The 21,539-nt window shown below is 50.3% G+C and overlaps 1 protein-coding gene across 1 annotated transcript in view; it reads left to right on the forward strand.

Moving 5' to 3' along the window:
• Fbn3 (fibrillin 3) overlaps positions 1-21,539 on the forward strand; it is a 56,675-nt gene that overhangs the window by 28,985 nt on the left and 6,151 nt on the right. The window contains exons 40-60 of the mRNA XM_077796588.1: positions 2,604-2,729; positions 3,093-3,242; positions 4,337-4,408; positions 6,391-6,516; positions 6,779-6,904; positions 7,304-7,429; positions 7,847-7,963; positions 9,594-9,722; positions 10,252-10,371; positions 11,320-11,445; positions 12,303-12,455; positions 12,546-12,611; positions 12,775-12,900; positions 13,526-13,645; positions 13,761-13,883; positions 15,110-15,244; positions 15,366-15,491; positions 16,370-16,576; positions 16,724-16,849; positions 17,865-17,987; positions 18,278-18,394. Of these exons, the coding sequence (XP_077652714.1) occupies positions 2,604-2,729; positions 3,093-3,242; positions 4,337-4,408; positions 6,391-6,516; positions 6,779-6,904; positions 7,304-7,429; positions 7,847-7,963; positions 9,594-9,722; positions 10,252-10,371; positions 11,320-11,445; positions 12,303-12,455; positions 12,546-12,611; positions 12,775-12,900; positions 13,526-13,645; positions 13,761-13,883; positions 15,110-15,244; positions 15,366-15,491; positions 16,370-16,576; positions 16,724-16,849; positions 17,865-17,987; positions 18,278-18,394 (2,640 nt within the window). The remainder of the gene's footprint in view (positions 1-2,603; positions 2,730-3,092; positions 3,243-4,336; positions 4,409-6,390; positions 6,517-6,778; positions 6,905-7,303; positions 7,430-7,846; positions 7,964-9,593; positions 9,723-10,251; positions 10,372-11,319; positions 11,446-12,302; positions 12,456-12,545; positions 12,612-12,774; positions 12,901-13,525; positions 13,646-13,760; positions 13,884-15,109; positions 15,245-15,365; positions 15,492-16,369; positions 16,577-16,723; positions 16,850-17,864; positions 17,988-18,277; positions 18,395-21,539) is intronic.

The following is a 21,539-nucleotide window of genomic DNA, read 5'->3' on the forward strand; positions in this document are numbered from 1 at the left end:
TATGGTAATTTTGGGCTTTAAGTCTATTTTTTTTAAAACAACTATTGTCACCCCTGATCTCTTTCTTTTTTAAAAAATATTTTATTTTTTAGTTGTAGATGGGCACAATATCTTTATTTTATTTTTATGTGGTGCTGAGGATCGAACCCAGGGCCTTGCACATGCTAGGCAAGTGCTCTACTGCTAAGCCACAACCCCAGCCCACCCTTGATCTCTTTCAATTACTATTTGCATGGAATATCTTTTCCCTAACTTTCAACTTCAACTCATTTGTGTCTTTGGGTCTACAGTGAGTTTCTTGTGGATAGCACCTAGTTGGATCATGTTTTCATTTTTTGTTCATTCTGTCAATGTCTGACTTTTCATTGGAGACTCTAATCTATGTACACACTATTACTGGTAAGGAAAGGCTTACATGTGCCATTTTCTATTTATTTCCTACATGTGTTGTATTTTTTTTGTTTGTTCCATTTTGTTTTGTTTCGGATTGAACCCTGGGCCTCACACATGCTAGGCAAGTGCTCTATCACGAGCCACATCCCAACCCTATTAACTTTTTTGTTTCTTTTTTCCACTGATTGATATTTTTCCTAATGGACCATCTTAATTTCCTTCTTGTTTCTTTTTCTGTATCCTTTTAAAGTTAAAGAAAAAATAGGAGTTAATAACCAACAATGCAATAATACTGAGTCCTACATTTACCTATGTAGCCCCCTGTTTCATTGTATGTGATTTCCCTATACGGGCTTGGGTTACTGTCTAGGATATTTTCATTCCATTTGGAGGGGCTCATAAGTATTTCTTGTGAGGCCTACTGGAGATGAACACCTTCAATTTCTGTTTATTTCAGACTGTCTTAAGAAATTCTCCTTCATTTCTGAGGGATACTTTTGCCCTCAGTATTCTCAGTGGACAATTCTTTTTCTCCATTGAGAGTCTTTTTTTTCTTCTCGGGCTTTACTTCACCCCACTGTTTTCTGGCCTCCACGGTTTCTGAGGAGAGATTGGCTGTTAACCTTACCGAGGGTCCCCTGTGTTCAATATGTCACTTCACCCTTCCTGCTTTTAAGATTCTCATGGCAGCTGTGGTCATGAGAAGGGAAGGATGTGACATTATCAGGGGCACTTACAAATACAGCAGCATTCTCGCATTGCAGCACGGTTACTATTTATTGTAAATTATTTGTTATAAGTTTTCCGCAGGATTCTAGAGTTCCACATACGTTGATTCCCCTCCCCCCCAGATTTTGCCTGTTTAATTTGCTTTTGTGAAGGAGTGGAGCCTGGGAGTTCTCTGCTCTGCCATTTTTGGTGATGTCACTCTCAGTGTAACATTGTGTCGCCTGTTTTTATGCAGCCTGCAGGCTAAGAATTTTTTTTTTTCATATTTTAAGTGATTAGGAAAAAAATCAAAATAATATTCTCTGACACATGAAAATTATATGAAAGTGAAATATTAGGGTCCATAGTAAAGTTTTCTTGGAGCGTGGACAGTGCCACAGATCATTTTCACACTGTTTGTGACTGCTTTCATGCTGCAGTGACAGACCAGATAATCAGGAGAGACTTCCTCTTGATTCAAAAACTGCAAAACAACGTGGCCCTTTACAGCCAAAGCTCTGCCTCTGGATGGGAGGAATTGATTAGGTTGAAAATCGTGACCCCCACCCCAGGATATGGTGGTCCCCAGTACCCACATTTTCACCTTCTGTGATTACCCATGGTCAACCCAATCTGAAAATACTGAATGGAAAATTCTACAGATAAACATTTGTACGTTTTAAATAACATTTATTACAGCATCTGGTCATGCTTGTTTCATTTTCTTAGCAGTTACAATTGTTCCTGTCTCACAGTGCCTAATTTAAAAATTAAGCTTCATCATAGGTGTGCCTGTATAGGAAAAAAAAAACAGAGTTTGATACTATCCACAGTGTTAAGCCTCCTCCGGGGTCTTGGTGGTGCGTCATCGTCCTATCACTGTGACCAAAATACCCGACAAGATCAACTTGGAGGAGCAAAGATTTATTTTGGCTCTCAGTTTCAGAGGACCCAGTCCAGGGTTGGCCGGCTCCAAGTCTGGGCCATCAGGGCAGATGGACGTGGCAAAAGGAAGCTTCTCGGCTCAGGGCAGCCAGGGAACAGAGAGGGAGGGGCGCGGTCAGGGAGAGGAGGGACCCTTCCAGGGCACGCCCCCATGGCCTCCTTCCTCCCGGCCTTCCATTCAGCCACCAGTTCAAAGATCCATGATTCAGTCACTTACCCAGAGCTCCTCTCTGCATAGGGGACCTTGCTTTCATCATGAGACTTTAGGGAACATTCCAGGTCCAAACAGGGGGACGGCTCTGCATTATCCATGGGGCTCCTGCTCTCTATCACATCGCAGGGGGTAGACGTGGTTGCCCCCTGGTGATGGCACAACCAATGTGGGTTCAGGTCATTTCCTTAGTGTAAGTGGTATCACCATGTCCCTACTATATCTGTATAATGATAAGCTGATTTTGAAACCAAACCACGGAAGTGCCTCCTGGGCCCGGATAGGAGTTACCTGGAATGTCCCTGGACAGGGTCTGAACACCCCGCCTGCCCCACCTCCCCTGCAGATATCAATGAATGCTCCACACACTCGGGCATCTGTGGCCCTGGCACATGCTACAACACCCTGGGGAACTACACCTGTGTCTGCCCTGCGGAGTACCTGCGAGTCAACGGTGGCAACAACTGCATGGGTAGGAAGCGCGGTTGACCAGGAGGCTGGCAGTGGCTGGAGCAGCACATGGGTGTGGGAGGAGCTGCCTCCAAGCCTTGGAAGAGTGCAAAGAGTTGTGTTTGGGGGAAAGAGAGGAAGGGTGAGCGTATCTGAGGTGTTGATATGTGTCAGTGAACAAGGCTGCAGGACTCAAGGGCCCAGGGCTGCCACGCGGCTGCCACAAACAGTCGCCCAGGCTGTGCACTAAGTCTGAAATATGAATGAGGCCCCCAAGTGTGCTGGGGGAGAAACACCAAGCCAATTGTGTTCAAATGGATCCATGAATCCCTTCCTGTTTGGTCTTCTCTTCCTCTCACCTGGGAGACCTTTTCCCACACCGCAGATATGAGAAAGAGTGCCTGCTTCCGGCACTACAATGGCACGTGTGGAAGTGAGCTGCCCTTCAACGTGACCCGGAAGACTTGCTGCTGCTCCTACAACATTGGCCAGGCCTGGAACAGACCCTGCGAGGCCTGCCCCACTCCTGCCAGCCGTGAGTCCCCTTCCCCACCTTCCTGCCAGCTTGGCCCTCCCAGCACCGTGTACTTAGGGCTCTGAGGCTAATCTGCCTTGTTCTGATGAGCTGGAGTCAGTTGGGTTCCCTTGTGTGGACAGTGGGCAAGGCACTCAGTCCTCCTTTGCAGACATTGAGAATTCAGGGTGGATCGATGGAGCTTTCAGGGTGGGAAAAGCTCTTGAAGACTCACAGAACCAGTGGGTGTTCGGTACAGATGCCGTTCTTTTTTTCAAATACTTTCCATCTAAGGCAGGTTGAATCTGCAAATGCAGAAACTGCAGGTATAGAGCTCTGACTGTGACTGGAGGATAAATTGCTCAGGAAGCCCAGGGCCCACTGCCTGAGGCCAGAGTGACTGCGCAGGGGTATTCATCCCTTGGCTGCCATGGACGCTCAAGTTTGAAGCAGGGTTCACTCGGTGTCTTAGTCTGTTTTCTATTGCTGCAACAAAATACCTGAGACTGGATAAGTTTTTATAAAGAATAAAAGGAGTGAGCATGCCAGCTCAGATCTTTCTCTTATAAAGTCACTCATGCTGTCATGGGGACCCTCCCCTCACGACCTCATCTAAACCTCACCACCTCCCAAAGGACTCACTTCCAAATGCCATTGGTATAGGACTTTGGGGATTCTGTTTCCAACACATGAGCTTTTGGGGGACACATTCAAACCATAGTGCTGGGGAGGGTAAGGGAGAAGGGCTGTCGGGGCACAGGTGCGGCAGCTTGGAAGAGGGGGTCATGTTCAGACACGCAGGTCCTCTGATGGCCCTGTGCAGGAGTTTCTGCTGGAGAGATGGTGGGGCCGGGGTGAAGGTCTTGAGGTCACAGCTGAACAGTCTGTTGTTTTTGATGAGGGCGAGGGGTGTGGATGGTGTGCCCATGCCAGCCAGAGGTGGCCAAGTCCCACCTGGGCATCAGAAAGTCACTGCACAGGTGTATGGCACCAGGGAGGAGGCAGGGGGGTGGTGAGAGGCCAGGTGAGGGCTGGGCTGCAGTGAGGGGCCGTCGCGGCAGGTGTGCGGGGGTGGGGTGGGGGTGCTGGGCTGCAGCTCTGTTCTCCTCTGGCAGCTGACTACCAGGTCCTGTGTGGGGACCAAGTCCCGGGCTTCGTCATTGACATCCACACGGGCAAGCCCCTCGGTGAGTGACCAGCACCCCTGCTTCTCTCAGCGCCCCTTCCCTGCACCTCTAACTCCCCAGGAATTTTGATCCCCAAATACTTCCTTCTTCTTTTCTTTTTTTTTTTTTTCCTTTCTGTTTTTTGAACAGTGAGGGTGTTTTTATAAGACTGTGCATCATTTCTGGAGCAACAGTAATACCCATACAACCAAATTCATCATTGTGACTGTTTTCCCAGTGCCCATTCAGTGGCGTTGAGCCGTTGGCACTCTTGTGTGACCATATCCATCATCCGTTTCTCACCTTCCTGAACTGAACCCCCGTCTCCATTCAACACTGACTCCCGTCCCCCCGCCCCCCGCCAGCCCTAGCTCCTCCATCCTGCTTCACGACTCTGAACCGCCTGCTCTAGGGCCCTCCTGTGAGTGGAATCATGCAGTTTGTCTTTTCGCTTAGGGAATAATGACAAGGACAAATTCTGTGCATGTTCAGTACAGATGCAAAAAAATTTCTGAATTTTTGCAAAATGTAGTTGGTTTCATCTGAAGACGTGGAAACTTCAGCTACGGAAGGCCAGCTGTGTGTGTGCATGCATACCCACTGAAAGCGCCTAATTTAAGCTGGAAGTGGTGGTGCATACCTGTAATCTCTGCTACTCGGGAGGCTGAGGCAGGAGGATCACAAGTTGGAGGCCAGCATGGGCAACTCAATGAGACCCTGTCTCAAGATAAAATAAAAAGGGCTGGAGATGTAGCTCAGTGGGGGAACACCCCTGGGTTCAATCCCCAGTACCAGAAATATATATATATATATATATATATATATATATACACACACACACATACACACACACACATATATATATATATTTAAGTGCCCAATTCAGTGGATTTGGTGTATTCAGAGCTATGCAGACATTCCCTCCATCAAACCTTAGAGCATTTTCATTATGCAAAAGAAACCTTGTCCCCTTTAGCAGTCATTGACCCTCCCCCGACCCCCAGACAGTCACACTCCTTATGTTTCCGTGGATTTGCTAATTCTGGGCACTTCTTATAAGTGCAGTTCTACGATATTTGCTTTATTTATTTTTTTGATCTGGCTTTGTTTGCTCAATGTCACTTTCAGGGTTAGATCCTGAAAAGCAGGGTGCTAGGTCACAGGAAATGTATTTTTCTTCTTCTTTTTTTTTTTTCCTTCAGTACTGGGGATTGGACCGTAGGCCTTACACATTCTAAGCAGGTGCTTTACCTGTGAGCTACATCCCCAACCCTTTCTTAAATTTTATTTTGAGACAGTGTCTTGCTAAGTTGCCCAGGCTGGCCTCAAACTTGCCATCCTCTTGCCTCAACCTCCCACGCAGCAAAATGTGCATTTCTTTCTTTCTTTCTTTCTTTCTTTCTTTCTTTTCTTTCTTTCCTTTCTTTCTTTTTTTAATTTTACTATATTTTTGTTAGACTTTTAAATTTTTTTTTTTAAAGAGAGAGAGAGAGAATTTTTTTAATATTTATTTTTTAGTTATCGGTGGACACAACATCTTTGTTTGTAGGTGGTGCTGAGGATCAAACCTGGGCCGCACGCATGCCAGGCAAGCGCGCTACCTCTTGAGCCACATCCCCAGGCCCTAGACTTTTAAATTTTTAAAAAATTTTTCTAATTAGTTATACATGACAGCAGGATGCACTTTGATTCCTTGTACACAAACGGAGCACAAGTCTTCACTTCTCTGGTTGTACACAGAGTCACACCATTCATGCCATCGAACATGGAAATGTGCATTTTCAATAGAAAGTGAGGCTCTCTCCTGCCTTTGCGTTTCCTGCCACATCCTGACCTCTTTCTGGTGTGAGTAGATATATTTTGGCTACAGCAGGATTTTTGGACCATGTGTTGGTCTCTGGCCTCATCTTCTACCAGACCACATGGCCAGTGGGTCCTTTAGTTCAGGGTCCCCAGAAGGTCCCTGGGGCTAGGCTACCATGGATGGCTCTTGCCCTCCCCAGATATCGACGAGTGCGGGGAGATCCCAGCCATCTGTGCCCATGGTGTCTGCATCAACCAGGTGGGGAGCTTCCGCTGCGAGTGCCCCCTGGGCTTCAGCTACAACAGCGTCCTGCTGGCCTGCGAAGGTGCCTCCCACCCCCACCCCTGTCCCCAGTGCTGGGCTCTGTGTGGGATACTGGTTCCCCGCTGTGCCTTCTGGGTGAGTCTAGACACCCCGTCTGCATAGCTGGGCTAACACCTTCCAGAGCATCTCCATCCCAAGTAAGCACCCTCCCCCTAATGCTGGCGGTGTGCAGAGAGACCACCTGCTGCTCAGCTGGGTTGGGGGTTTGGTTCTCCCCGGGTGGGCCTCTCTCTCACCCCCATTCTGTTGGCTGGCTTCCCCAGATGTAGACGAGTGTGCCAGTGGGGGCGGCCCCTGCCGGAGGAACGCAGACTGCACCAACATCCCCGGCAGCTACCGTTGCGAGTGTGCCCTAGGGTTCAAGCTGTCACCCAGCGGGGCCTGTGTGGGTGAGTGGGGTCGCCAGGGAGCCAGAGGCCAGAGCCCAGGACAGCAAGGGGAAGGGGAGGAGGTGGGCTGTTGCCTCCGTGACTTGGTGGAGCAGGGCTCTTTTCCCTTGTCTTGGGTGGGTGCTGAGGACTGAACCCCGGGCCTCATGCTGCGGACCTGCATTCTGTCACTGTGCTGTTCCCCTAGCCCTGAGGGCACCTGTCCACAGGACAGTGACAAGGGTCATGCAGGGTGTGATGGGGCAGAGCTTGAAGCCCCTGGTGGGAGCTTGGATGTGGGACTTCAAGGCAGGCTCTGGCTCCTCCATTGCAGCAAGGGAGAGCTCAGGGAAAGAGGGGTGAGGCTGACCCTCTGTAGGATGGGGTGCTTGGGGACACCATGCTACCTGCACCCCTCAGGACGGAACGAGTGTCGAGAGATCCCAAATGTCTGTAGCCATGGCGATTGTGTGGACACAGAGGGCAGCTACGCATGCCTGTGTCACCGTGGCTTCCGGGCATCGGCAGACCAGACCCTGTGCATGGGTGAGAGCCTCTTCCGCTCCGTTCTCTTAACCTAAGCTCTGCCTGGGGTGTACACCATCTCTGGGGCTGGGATGCCTCCTCTAACCATCCCAATTCACAGAAAGACCCAGGTTTGAATCCTGGCACTAAGACCTTGGGTAAGTGACTTTTTCATTTCTCTCTTGCCTCAGTTTTCTTATCTGTGAAATGGAGGTCGTAAATAGTACCAGGGGTCCTTCTCAGCTGTCCCCTCTTGAAGTCACTAACCAGCCATCCTCTCTAAAGGTCACTACTCAGTCGTCCCCTCTAGAGGTCACTACCCAGCTATCTGGGAAGGCTTAGGTGCAGGGGAGCCAGGCTGGGCTCAGCCAGGTCCCTGTCCCTGAGCCACCCAATGCCCTAGGGTAAATTGGTGGGTTTGCGGGGTTTTGTTTTCAGACCTTGATGAGTGTGACCAACAACCGTGTGGAAATGGGACCTGCAAGAACATCATTGGCTCCTACAACTGCCTGTGTTTCCCTGGCTTTGCAGCAACACACAACAGGAACTGTGTGGGTAAGCCACCTGAGTTGGTGGGGAGGCCTCAATATTCTCCACTGCACAGGAGATACATGATCTGCAGGGCTCCTCTGAAACAAAAGACCTTGGCCCTGAGCAAACTCAAGGGGTTGGTGTTTCCTCTGAAAATGAGTTAACTACAAAATTCTCCATACCCACTCGATTTTCCAGTACCAGTGGGAGTCTGTGTGGGAGTCTTGTTAAGAGTTTATGCTGAGGTTGATGGGAGGCAGGTAGGCAATATAGTTTAATGCTATGAATTTGCCCCTAAGTGCTCTCTTAACTGCATCCCACAAATTTTAATATTTTGTGTTTTCATTTCCATTTAATTCCAAATATCTTCTAAATCTCTTATAATTTCTTCTTTGGTGAAATTATAAAACAGGGTAGGGAAGAATGAAAGCAAGACCTTGATGGTATGGCACCACCCAATTAAGTGCACTGGGTTAAAGCATGAACTCCAAGATCGGAAACTATGAGTTCAAATCCCAACTTTGCCACCTACAAGGCCCTACACAAGTCATATACCTCTTAATATCTCTATTTTCTTATTTGTAAAATGGAGATTAACAGTAGTACTTACCAGAGAAAATATCAGATTACATAGGCTTCTCAACTGAAATATTACCTGAAATAGAGAGATTTTATATTGAGCAGAAGACCAAGTTACTGAGAAGATATGATCATTAGTGCATAAGCAACCAACAGTAGAGCTTCAAAACATATGGAGTGAAATAAATACACCTGAAAAAGAAATAGAAAAATCCATAATTTTAGTTGGCAACTTCAACATGTCCCCTGCAGTAGTAAAGAAAACAAGTAGGTGGAAAATCAGTAATGATATAGAAGACCCCAACAATACGGTCAACCATTTTGACCTGAATGATATTTATATAATATTCTAAAATACACATTCTTCTCAAATATACATGGACATTTGCCAAGGAATATTTGCCATATTCTGGGCCATATCCTGGTTTGTTAAAGCAACCCTTAACAAATTTTAAAAAACTGTAGTCACGTAAATTAAGTCCTCAGGAAGTAAGAGAATACAACTAGAAATCAATCACAGAAGATACCCAGAAAGTCCCAAGGTATTAAGAAATTAAACAATGTATTCTTTTTTAAAAAATATTTTTAGTTGGGGCTGGGGTTGTGGCTCAGTGGTAGAGGACTTGCCTAGCATGTGTGAGGCACTAGGTTCAATTCTCAGTACCACATATAAATAAATAAAAATAAAGATCCATTGACAATTAAAATTTTTAAAAAATATATTTTAGTTGTAGATGGACCCAATATCTTGGACACAATATATTTTTATGTAGTGCTGAGGATTTCTCTATAAATCAAAGGAGAAATCATAAATGAAATTAGAAGATATTTTGAATTAAATGAAAATAAAAACAACATATCAAAATATGTGGGATACAGCTAAGAGAGAATTTGGAGGCAAATTCATAGTATTATAATGGCTGTATTAGAAAATATCAGGACCTACCTCATAGGGTAGTAGGAAGGTTAGAATACAGAGTCTACACAAGTGCTCAGTAAACTGAAGGAAGTGCAAGGGAGGCTCAGTGCCCTCAAGCTCCTTGGTTGACCCTACCTGCTTATCTCTCCTCTGCAGACATTGATGAGTGTACCACTCTGCTGGGGCAAGTGTGCCGATTTGGCCAGTGCCTTAACACAGCCGGTTCCTTCAACTGTCTCTGCCAGGATGGCTTCGAGCTCACAGCCGATGGGAGAAACTGTGTGGGTGAGTCTCACCACAGTGCTGGGACCCATCTCAGCCAGTCCTTGCTCCACATTTACCTGAAGTTGGTACTTTTGAGTGAGCGTGGTTCCATTCGTCATCCATGCATAAAAAGTATTTTTTAAAAACCCAGCACATTCTATTATATATTTAGAACACAATTTTGTGATTTAGGGTGAAGCTGTCTTGAAAATGTAAGTTTTCTGAAATCAGGAATAGTAGGGGTGCTAAGTGGATGCCAGGAAAATCCCAGAGGAATCTCCAAGTGGCTCCAGATTAGGAACCGGGCTCCCTCTTCCCGCCCCCGACACCATCTGGCTCCACCTGTTGCCCCCCAGGGCCAGATAATCCTTTCCATGCTATTCCTGTGTTCTGGAATCTCAGCCTTTCCCTTGGACCCAGAACTGCCACTGGAAGGGCTTCTCCTAGGTCCCTCAGCCATCATGCAGTGACAGCGGGTGACGGCCCCAAACCTGGGTGAGCCCTCCGCCTCCTCTCTGGTGCTGGGATCCCCTCCTTCTCCTCTCCACAGACACCAACGAGTGTCTCAGCCTTGCGGGAACCTGCCTGCCAGGCACTTGCCAGAACCTGGAGGGCTCTTTCCGCTGCATCTGCCCTCTTGGCTTCCAGGTGCAGAGCGACAAATGCATAGGTGAGTGTCCAGCCCAACCTCCCAGCTCTGGGGCCAAGGAGGTGCCTTTGAGCTTCTCTTTGCCCATCTGTAAGATGGGAATACCAGTTGGGGTTACAGTGAGGTGAAGATGCACTTAGCATAGCGCCAAACACAGCTCCATGCACCATTATCAGTATTAATGTTTCTGCACTCCTGGCTCAGGGCTTTCTCTCTAGGGCCCTCAGTCTTCCTTGTGAATCTTATAAAATGGGCATGGGTTTGGGGGTCTCACTGCACCTCAGGAATCTAATCATAGAACTTCTCACTCCAATGAATGGTTGTCAAGGACAAGTCTGGCCCAGGTTCTACTGGTATAATGACCCATAGGAGTGATTGTACACTCTGGACTAACCTAAATCAGTCTGGCCTGACGTCTGTGGTCCACTCATTCACCTGGGTTGGCCTCATTCCATGTGGACTAACCGGACCATTTGGCCCAAGCAGACAGGCTAGTTTCATATGGTCTGGGCTAATCTGCGTTAGTCTGGTCTGGATGGATGGCCCTTTTGTCCAGGCTTCCACTGGGCTAGTCTTGTATATTCTAGGCTAACTTGGACCAGTCTGCCCTGGCCTCTTCTGGTTTATTGTATCTGAGCTAGCTTGATACAAATGAGCCAACTCCATCTAGTATGGGCTAACTTTATTCAGTCTCGGTTAGCTTTGTACAATTTTAGTCTCTAGCAATGAACTTTTCCAGACTATGACTCCTGCATCTCCTGGGAAAGACCCCTTCCCACCCCATACCCACTGCGCACCCAATGCTGCAGCTTATACTGAGCCTTAGCTTTTTGCCCCACTTCAGCCCGCGACCCACTCAGCTGGGCCCCTACTCCTTCTGCCCTTCTTCACAGCCAAGACCTCCCCACCCTGGTGCAGGTCCTCCTTGCAAACACCCTTCCTTTCCCGCTCATGTCCCTGCCCCTCCAGACATTGATGAGTGCTTGGAGGAGCCCAATCTTTGCCTCTTTGGTACCTGCACCAACAGTCCTGGAAGCTTCCGGTGCCTCTGCCCACCTGGCTTTGTCCTCTCTGACAACACGCACCGTTGCTTTGGTGAGTTTGGGAGCAGGGAGCACCCGGGGCTTAGGGAAGAGGGTGGTGGGAGATGAGGTGGGAAGGGCTTGGATCACCCAGAAAGGAGTGCCACAGTTTCTTGTATGACACTCCAGGAGCTCTGACCAAGCAGAAGTGTCTCTCTGCGTAGTGGGGTTATTCCAGTCCAGACAACCTTTTGGCCAAACTGATCTCTACAGAGGGCCAACTTGGACCATCCCTGGCTAGCCTAGACCCCCCGGGTTATTCAGTATTAACCAGAGCTTCTCTTGCTGTGCAGATGTTGTCTAGTTTGAGGTAGCTGAGGTCACTCTGGGCTGGCTTCATCTCAGCTGGGCTAGCCTTAGCCAACATGAGCTAGCCTTTACTTATAGGTTAGGGGCAATAAGGGTGTGAGCAGAGTCACAGTTCAACTCAACCAGTTCTGGTGGGCTCAGGGCCCAGTAGTGAGCCACACCCCAGCCTGCTGAGTGCCGGTGGAGCAGAGATCTAGGGGTTTGGGGTCTGAAGTCCAAGGTCCTCCCACCCTCTGAAGAAAGGGCCTTCTGATTCAGGAGCATCGTAGCCAGTTTGCCCATTCTTCCTGGCACAGGGACACCCTACAGCAGTGAAGTAGGTTAGAATATTGCTGGGATTCTTGGCTATCCCGCCAAAGCCCAGGGTTGATCCCCATTGGACCAGTGTTGATCACGTGTTCATTCCTGAGCCAATCACTGTGACGGGGGGGCGTGGAGTGTCCTGATTGGCGGCTAGTAGGCTCAGCTCCACTCATTCATCAGGAATGTAGAGGAGGGGAGCGCATGCGGTATGTTGGCCTTTATCAGCTTAACACCTGAACGGCCTGCTCTCTCCCACAGACACAAGGCAGAGTTTCTGCTTCACACGTTTTGAGGCTGGAAAGTGCTTAGTGCCCAAAGCTTTCAACACCACCAAGACCCGATGCTGCTGCAGCAAGAGGCCTGGGGAGGGCTGGGGTGACCCCTGTGAGCTCTGTCCTCAGGAGGGCAGTGGTGAGTCTGCTCTGTCCCTCTGCTCTGATCCTGGGGGTTGTGACTGGCCCTGGATTCTGACTCCTTTTCTGAAACCCCCTCCCTGCCCAGCTGCTTTTCAGGAGCTCTGTCCCTTTGGCCACGGGGCGGTCCCAGGCCCGGATGACTCTCGAGAAGGTGAGCCCCTCACCCAGGTGCTGGGAGCCTCTCCTGAGCTACCCAGCCCTGCCCTTCTCAGCTCTGCCTGGATACCCAAGTCTCAGGCTCCCTCCCAGATGCGCAGGTGGCCTGGGGTCCCCACAGTGATAGCCGCCTGGTCTGCAACCCTTGCCACGTGCAGATGTGAATGAGTGTGCAGAGAACCCTGGCGTCTGCGCTAACGGCGTCTGCATCAATACCGACGGCTCCTTCCGCTGCGAGTGTCCCTTTGGCTACAGCCTGGACTTCACTGGCATCAGCTGTGTGGGTGAGTGACCAGCCCTGGCTGGCCCCTGTCACCTTCATCATTCACTTGTTCTCTCCCTTGTTCTTCGTTGACTCTCCCACTCACCCTTTTCCCCATTGTTCATTCATTCATTCATTTGTTTTTTTTTTTTTTTTTTTTTAAATATTTATTTGTTTTTAGTTCTCGGCGGACACAACATCTTTGTTGGTATGTGGTGCTGAGGATCGAACTCAGGCCGCACGCATGCCAGGCGAGCGCGCTACCGCTTGAGCCACATCCCCAGCCCCTCATTCATTCATTTGTTCGTTGATCTATTCACCCATTCACTCGTTCATCCATTCACACTTTCCACTCGTTCATCCATTCACACTTTCCACTCGTTCATCCTACTTTCATACACTCGTTCAGTCACTCATGATCTATTTGTTCCCTTATTCATTCATCACTCGGTCATTCACTCATTCACCCCTTGCTCATCCACTCATTCATTCATTCTTTGAATGTGCACCTGTGTTTGCCCTGCAGCCAGCTTAGAGGGCAGCAGATCCTGCCCTGTCCAGTCTGTGGCAGTCACCAGGGAGGCAGACAGGGATGTGAAGGATAGGAGTTTCTCTGCAGTTAATGACTACTCCGTATCCTCAACCAGACATAGATGAATGCTCTGTTGGCCACCCCTGTGGAGAAGGTACATGTACCAATGTCATTGGCGGATTTGAATGTGCCTGCGCAGATGGCTTTGAGCCTGGCCCCATGATGACCTGCGAGGGTACGATGCTGTCTGCCCAGGATCTGGGATGTGTGATGGGGACCATCCCCCTGGGAGGGAGCAGGGGTCCTGCAGGCAGACCTCACCTACCTGACGCCTCTACTGTCCTCCATAGATGTTGACGAATGCTCCCTGAACCCGCTGCTCTGTGCCTTCCGCTGCCACAACACAGAGGGCTCCTACCTGTGCACCTGCCCGGCTGGCTATGCCCTGCGAGAGGATGGGGCCATGTGTCGAGGTAGGCTCTACACAGGCCCCAATGGCAGGGCCCCGGGACTCCTCGTCCTTGGCCTCATCATCCCCATGTGTGTAGGTGACATCCTGAGCCCTGCAGTCCAACAGACTTAGGTGTAGCCTCGGTTGTTCCTCCACACAATGGGGAAGTAAGAGCCATGAGCCCCCACAGGTGGGTGTGAGCAGCATGGCCGGTGCAGCTGGCCCTGTGAGCAGGCGGGGCACCTCCTGGGAGGGGTAGTCTTCTTAGTTCACTTTCTTCTGCTGTAACCGAGACCACAGACCAGGTCACTGATAAAGAGTGGAAGTGGGTGTGGCTAATGGTTCTGGGATCTGGGAAGCCCAAGAGCATGGTGCTGGCCTCTGGTGGGGCTCATTATTGTTGCCGCTCAACCCCCCCGGGGAGGGCACCCCATCCCAGAGCGCAAGGTGCTAGCTTGGCTCTCTCTCTTCTTACAAAGTCACTGATGCCATCACGGAGGCCCTACCCTCCTGACCTCATCTAGTCCTAGTCCCCCGGCCTCGAGGGCCCAGCTCCAAACACTATTAACATATGGTTTTGGGGATTAAGCTCATTAAGCTTCCAACTTAATGAGCCTGGGGACACATTGGGATCACACCCGTGATTCTGACTTTGCTCTTGTGAGCTTTGTCATTTTGCTGTTAAAAATGGGATAAGAATAGCTCCCTGGGCCCAGAGTCCACTAGGACATCAGGGGCTGGACCTGCCCTAAGTGGCATAGGTCAGAAGGGACAGAGATCATGCCTCCCTGGGGACATGTGCTCGTGTCTGTGAGTTTCTCATTGTCACAATGAAAGCGGAAGAGTCTTGGCGTTGGGTGGCAGGGGATGCTGCTAAATACCCTACAGCGCACACAGACCAGCCCCCTACCACAAAGGACTTTCTTGTCCCAAATGTCTATAGTGTCAAGGGCGAAAGACCTGAGGCTGGGGCTGGATCCCTCCAGGGCTGTTTCAGAGTCCATGTTCAGGGGCCATGAGGAGGCCCTGGCAGATTCACAGCCTCTGGCATGGGCAAGGGAGGTGGAGCATGGGGGGCATCCTGAGCTTTTTGGCTGGGATCTTGTGGCTCCCTTGTTGGGAAGACCTGCAGTGCCCTCATTCTGGTCCAGCAGGAGGCTGCTGGAGTGTAGGACCCAGGCCCTCCAGCCTAGGGCCAGGCCTTGAGGCAGCTGACTTTGACCAACACCTGTCCCTGGTCATCCACAGACGTGGACGAGTGTGCAGACGGGCCGCAGGACTGCCACACGCGAGGCATGCTTTGCAAGAACCTCATCGGCACCTTTGCGTGCATCTGCCCCCCGGGGATGCTGCCCCAGCCCAGCTCTGGGGAGGGCTGCACAGGTATGGGGGAGAGGCCAGAACAAGAGGTCATGGCAGAACCAAGGGAGGAGCTCCAGGGCTGGGGGAGGCCAGCTCCGGACTCTGTCCTCCCCTCTGGCCTCCTTCATCCCTCCCACCTCAGATGAGGATGAGTGCCACGCCCAGCCCAGCCCCTGCACCAATGGCCGCTGCATCAACACCGTGGGCAGCTTCCGGTGTGACTGTGAAGAGGGTTTCCAGGCCAGCCCCACCCTCACTGAGTGCCACGGTGAGTGTGACCAGGCGTAAACAAAATGGCTGCGGCCACTCTCCACCAGTGCCTCCTCCTGCCCAGGAGCTCCCTGAATCAGGGGAGCAGTCGGGGCATTGGGGAGGCATGTGGGGTTGTGAGCCACCGAGGACACATGGCCAGTGTGCACACAGCCTGTCTCCCATGATACCGCCAACCCCCAGACAATACCCAGGAGTGAGCCCTCCCGGATTTCCCACTTCCTGGGAGCCAAACCCAGCAGGTGACACGCCAGTAGCATCTGTCCTGGTGAATTGTGTGATCCTGTTCCCACCTTCTTTCCTCCCTGAGTGTGATATCCACCCTACAGCTTCAGGCCAGATGTGTGCATCCAGCTGCTTCAGGGACATCCTTGTCCCTACCCCCAACGATACAGCTCACCTCCAAACCCTGTCTCAGTGATGGGCCCCCAAGCCAAACTCCCAGAGTAACTGGGAAGTCTCCTCTTCCTCACCCTAATGACCAGTCTGCATCCAGCCCTCCCCACTTCCCATCTGTCCCTGGACGTCATTTTTCCTCATTGTCCCTGATGTTTCATCCTGGGCACCAGTATGTCTGGTCCCCTTCCTGATGTTCCCTGCATTCTCTGCTGCCTCTTGGCCATCTATTCCCTCTGTAGCCAAAGAAGGCTGCCTTTTGCTGTCCAGCTTCTACAACCCAGCCCTGGTGGTCACTGACTGGGCCTGTAGCTTCTGCCCCAGCCCCACCCCCACCCCATTGAGGGGGTGTCCGTGTCTGGTAGCAGTGCCTTGGAAGATTTCACACTGTGCAAATACACAAAGCCACCCTACACCCCAGGGAGGACGGTCCTAGGTGGCACGGTTCTCCTGCCCACTTTTCCTACCCATTCTCCGCAGACATCCGGCAGGGCCTATGCTTCTCTGAGGTGCTGCAGGCCACGTGCCAGGCGCGGTCGAGCAACAACGAATCTGTGCCCAGGGCCGTGTGCTGTTGCGGGGGCGGCCGGGGCTGGGGACCCCACTGCGAGCTCTGTCCTCTGCCTGGCACCTCCGCCCACAGGAAGCTGTGCCCCCATGGCTCAGGCTACACTGCCGAGGGCCAAGGTGGGTGTCCTTGAGGTGGTTTCCAAGTTGTGTGTCTGTGCTCCGGTGAGTGCTAGTGTGTGTGTGTGCATGTGTGGTTTGCCTCTAGGGTGAGGACTGGTGGGCAAAGGGAAGTGAGCATGCCTCACCCTGCCCTTTTGTCCCCAGATGTGGATGAGTGTCATGTGCTTGCTCACCTGTGTCGCCACGGCGAGTGCATCAACAGTATTGGTTCCTTCCGCTGTCACTGCCAAGTTGGGTATGCACCAGATGCTGCTGCCACTGCCTGCCTGGGTGAGCCACAGCCCCCAGCCCGCATGCCCCAGCCTGTCTCGGGCCCTGTCAATAGTCCCTGGCCCCACTTCCCTGTGCCCCTCCAAGTTGGCAAGACTTGCTTTTCGTTTCCAAACTGGCGACCACAGCCTAAGGAAACCAGAAAGTGGAGACCAGAAGCAAAGCTTTACCCGGCTTGAGCCACGTTCCTCCCCTGCTCTGATGCATCCTGAGATTCTCCAGTTACGTTGTGTAGTAGATGTTCATCTAGGTCAGGAGGGAGCGGACTGCAGCCTGAAGGCCAAATCCAGCCCTCCACTATTTTTTAAATAGTGGTCCTGGCACCTAGCCACGCCTGTTTTCGTTTCCTTTAACCATTACTTTTCTGAAATGAAGGCTGCATGAACTGGTTGTAACTGGGACTGTGTGGCCTGAGGAGCCAAACATCTAGTAGCCACTTGGTGTCCAAGGAGGATTGGCTCCAAGACCAGGGCTTCTCCATTACATAAAATGGGGTAGTGTTTGCACACATCCTCCTGGTTACTTTATTTTATTATTTATTTATTTATTTATTTTAGTTTGCATTTGTTTGGTTTTATATTTACTTGTGGTGATGGAGATGGAACCTGATGGTTCCATCAGAGCCTGGTGCACACTCTAGACAAGTGCTGTACCATGAAGCTGCATCCCCAGCCTCCGACTGTACACTTTAAATCTCTAGATGACTCACGGTAACTAATACAAGGTAAATGCTAAGGACAGAGTTGCTCTGCTTACTGTTTAGGGAATACTGACAAGAAAACCTGTGCATGTTCAGCGCAGATACAGTTCCCCACCCTGTATCTTCAATCCACAGTCGGTTGAATCCACAGCTACACAAGACTGACTGTTCACTATTTGACTTTTTATAGAAAAGTACCAACTCCTGCGTAAGTCCACAGATTTTAGGTGGCCAGAAGCTGGGAATGAGACTTCAACCCTCAGTCCCCCAGGGAATGTCCATGTGACCCGCCTCACACCCCGCCCTTCCCCACAGATGTGGATGAGTGCAGCCAGGCCCCCAAGCCATGTTCCTTCCTCTGCAAAAACACAGATGGCAGCTTCCTCTGCGCCTGCCCCCGAGGCTACCTGCTGCAGGAAGATGGCAGAACCTGCAAAGGTGACCTCCTTCCCTCCCATTAACACCTTCTGGGGGCCGTTCCTGTCCGGGACAAGTGCCCCAGAGAGGTCACCTGTGGTCTCACCCCCTCCACCTGCATAGAGCTGGGGACTAAATGGGGTTATTCTCTTGCCACGCTTTTGCCTGACGGTGGCAGGAGCACCCTGGGCCCTCACACTGAGCCCTGCCCACCCCACCATCCCTACCCCCTGAGCCCCGCCCCAGTCCTGGCCCCACCCGATGCTGAGTCCCACCCCTGAGCCTGCTGCGACGCCTGTGCTGTGCCGCAGACCTGGATGAGTGCTCCTCCAGGCAGCACAACTGCCAGTTCGTCTGTGTGAACACCATTGGCTCCTTCACCTGCCGCTGTCCCCCTGGTTTCATCCAGCGCCACCAGGCCTGCTTTGGTGAGTGCCCCTGCTGCTCGTGTGACAGGTGACACACAAACCTAGCCTTCTCAAGTTTGTCACCATAGAAGTATCAAGCACTCTGTGTGTGCCAGACCTTGGGGACGTGGGCCAGGGTGGAACAAAGTGCTTGCTTCCTGGGTGCTCCCATCCTGGTGACATCTGGGACTTCCTCCTTCCTGCCCTAAGTCTCTGAAAGGTCCACCCTCAGAAGTTCCACTTACCTGGGTCCAGGCCATCTCCTTCTGCCCCTGACCAGTCCCTGCTGGGTCTCCCAGAGTGCTCCCCAAACCTCTCACAGCTCAAAGGGGGAGTTAGCTCAGAAGTCAGAGCCACAGAATCACCTGCCACAGTGTTGCTTCTTGGTGTCTTGTGACCCAGAGGGAACCAGATCTCCCTTTGAGGCTGAGCCCAGCCACATTTGGCCCATGCAGGCTCCCATTGATCCTCTTAGCACCTAATGATCACCTACTGTGTACCAGACAGTGCTTTGACCAGAGGATGGCAAACTCCAGCCAACCATCCAAAGCTGGTCTCTGCTGGCTTTTGCTAATAAGTTTTATTGACACTCAACCTCACCCACTTTATCTATCATCTGTGGCTGCTTTTTTTTTTTTTTTTTTTGTCCCACCACTATAATGACAGAATCCAGACAGTCCAGTTTTGCCAGCAGAGCCAAAAATGTTTACTCTGAACCATTTCAGACACGGTTTACAGAGCCTTGCTGTAGGTCCTGGGAGTACAGGACAGCGGAACCTGATACCATCAGGGAATTTCCCTTTTAGGAGTCAGACTGCAACTGACATAACATGAAATATGTCTGCAGGTGTTGAGTGGCTGGAGAGAAAGACACAGTACAAGTAGAGTCGGGAAATTAACAGGGAAGGGTTGCAGTTTTCAAAGAGAACTCGGGTGGAGCCTCATCCGAAGGGAACATTTCGATTTTTCTGCAACAGTAAAGCTGTGCGTGTGTGTGTGTGTGTGTGTGTGTGTGTAGCTGCACATGCCTAAACATGGAGGCACATGGACCCTTGCACATGTGTCCCATACATGTAGTAAGCTCACAAATGTCTTCTCTCTCTAGAATAGTTTAGGTTCTCTGCCAGGCAGTTCATGTTCTGAGGCTCAACTACATCAGGAATCAGAAAACTTTCTGTAAAGGGCCCAAGAGTAAATGTGTTCAGATTTCCATCCATATGGTCTCTGTCGGATTGACTCAACTCTGCCATTGTAGCACCAAAGCAGCCAGAGATGACACACAAACTAATGAACAGGCTGTGTACCGATAAAACTTTATTTGCATAAGCAAAAGGTGGGCCAGATTTTGCCCCACAGGGCCCCAGTTTGCTGACAACTGAATTAGGAGATTAAATACACATGATCAAAGCAGACAACTATGACACTTGGTGGTCTTTCTGGATTCAAGGGAAAGAAACAACATGAAACAACATGTGGTGCTGGATGTTCCTAAGGAGAATCTGGATACCAGGTTGTTTTTTGTTGTTGGTTTGTTGTTGTTGTTGTTGTTTTTAGCTTCTCAAGGGGGACAGCTCAGGCATTCAATTGCAGACACTGCTCTGTACCCAAAGCTCCATGTCCCCTTTGCTTCTTGTACCTAAGGCAATTCTACATCCCTACAGGAATGTTTGATGTCAAATATCTCTGTGATCAGGGAAGGCAAAACCAGGAGTGCCGAGTTCCTCATGACTCAAACACTCAGGGTCACTTCAGGGGGACTGGGCTGCACGGGATGACCACACAAGAGACAGAGGGACCTTTTTCTTTAGGGTCCTATGATGGCTCCTCTGACGTTAAGGGTCCACAGAAAGAAAAAGAGCACGTGCTGACCCCTTTTATTGAGGAGAAGCCATTCAAATGAGGCCAGGGGTCAGGATTCAGGGGGCTAAGTCTAGCTTCGTGATGTCTGCTGTCAGCAGGTTGACTGACATCTAGGAAGGCCACACCCAAGGGCAGAGCAAGAGAAGGGGACACACAAAGGGCATTTCCATGGAACATTCTATCCCCAACAGAGCAAAGGAGTCATATCACAAAGGAACAGGTGAGCGTAGCTCAATTAATGGGGCGACATGCCTACGGCTGAAGAGGCGTCCTCCACCTCCGGGACCAGGGCAATGTCCAGGTCACTACGAGATGCAGTGATGGTCAGAGCCTCTCCGCTCAGGGAAGGAGAATGCGAATCAGACTGGATTCCCACACAGGAGTTTACTGCTCATTCCTTAAAACCTGTCCAAATGCAGTTTACCATCCACGGGTCATTACCACCAGAGCAAAGCTGCCTGGACACCCGGCTCTCAGTCATCTTAGATTGCTGCAACAAAGACACCCATAACGGAAAGAGGGAGGTTTTGCAATTCATATCCAAAAATTTACAGATATGGATCTCTGCACCCACCATTCCACTTTAAGGAATCTATTCTAAGGAAATCATCTCACACACACACACACACACACACACACACACACAGGTTTACCTAGTCTTTAATTTTGTTTAAAGTGGCAAAAAAATAAATAAAAATCTTTGTGCCTTCTAATTGGTGTTTGGTTAAAAAGAAGCAGAGGTCATCTAACCAACCAAAGATGAAGTGACCATTAAAAATGATGTGGGGGGCTGGGAATGTGGCTCAAGTGGTAGTGTGCTGGCCTAGCATGCGTGAGGCACTGGGTTTGATTCTTAGCACCACATAAAAATAAAATAAAGATATTGTGTCCACCTAAAACTAAAAAAAAAAAAAAAAAAAAATGATGTGGGCTGAGCGTGGTGCACACCTGTCATCCCAGTGACTCCAGAGGCTGAGGCAGGAGGATTTCAAGTTCAAGGCCAGCCCAGGCAACTTAGACCTGAAAAGGGGCTGAGAATAGAGAACACCCTTGTGTTCAATCCCCAGTACCAAAAGAAAAAATGAATAAGGATACTAAAAATATTTAAAGATATGGAAAGATATTCACAGATTAAGTTTTTTGAAAGCTTAAAAAAACACACTGAGTGTTTAAACTACAGAGATTTGCTGTCTGAGTTCCGGAGGCTGAGAAGTCTGAGATCGGGGTGCCAACACGGTTGCTTCCTGGTGAGGCTCCCTTCCTGGTTGGCAGACAGCTACCTTCTTGCTGTGTCATCACACGGCAG

The sequence above is a fragment of the Urocitellus parryii genome, chromosome 3 (genome assembly GCF_045843805.1).
Source record: "Urocitellus parryii isolate mUroPar1 chromosome 3, mUroPar1.hap1, whole genome shotgun sequence".
Classification (NCBI taxonomy): Eukaryota; Metazoa; Chordata; class Mammalia; order Rodentia; family Sciuridae; genus Urocitellus; species Urocitellus parryii.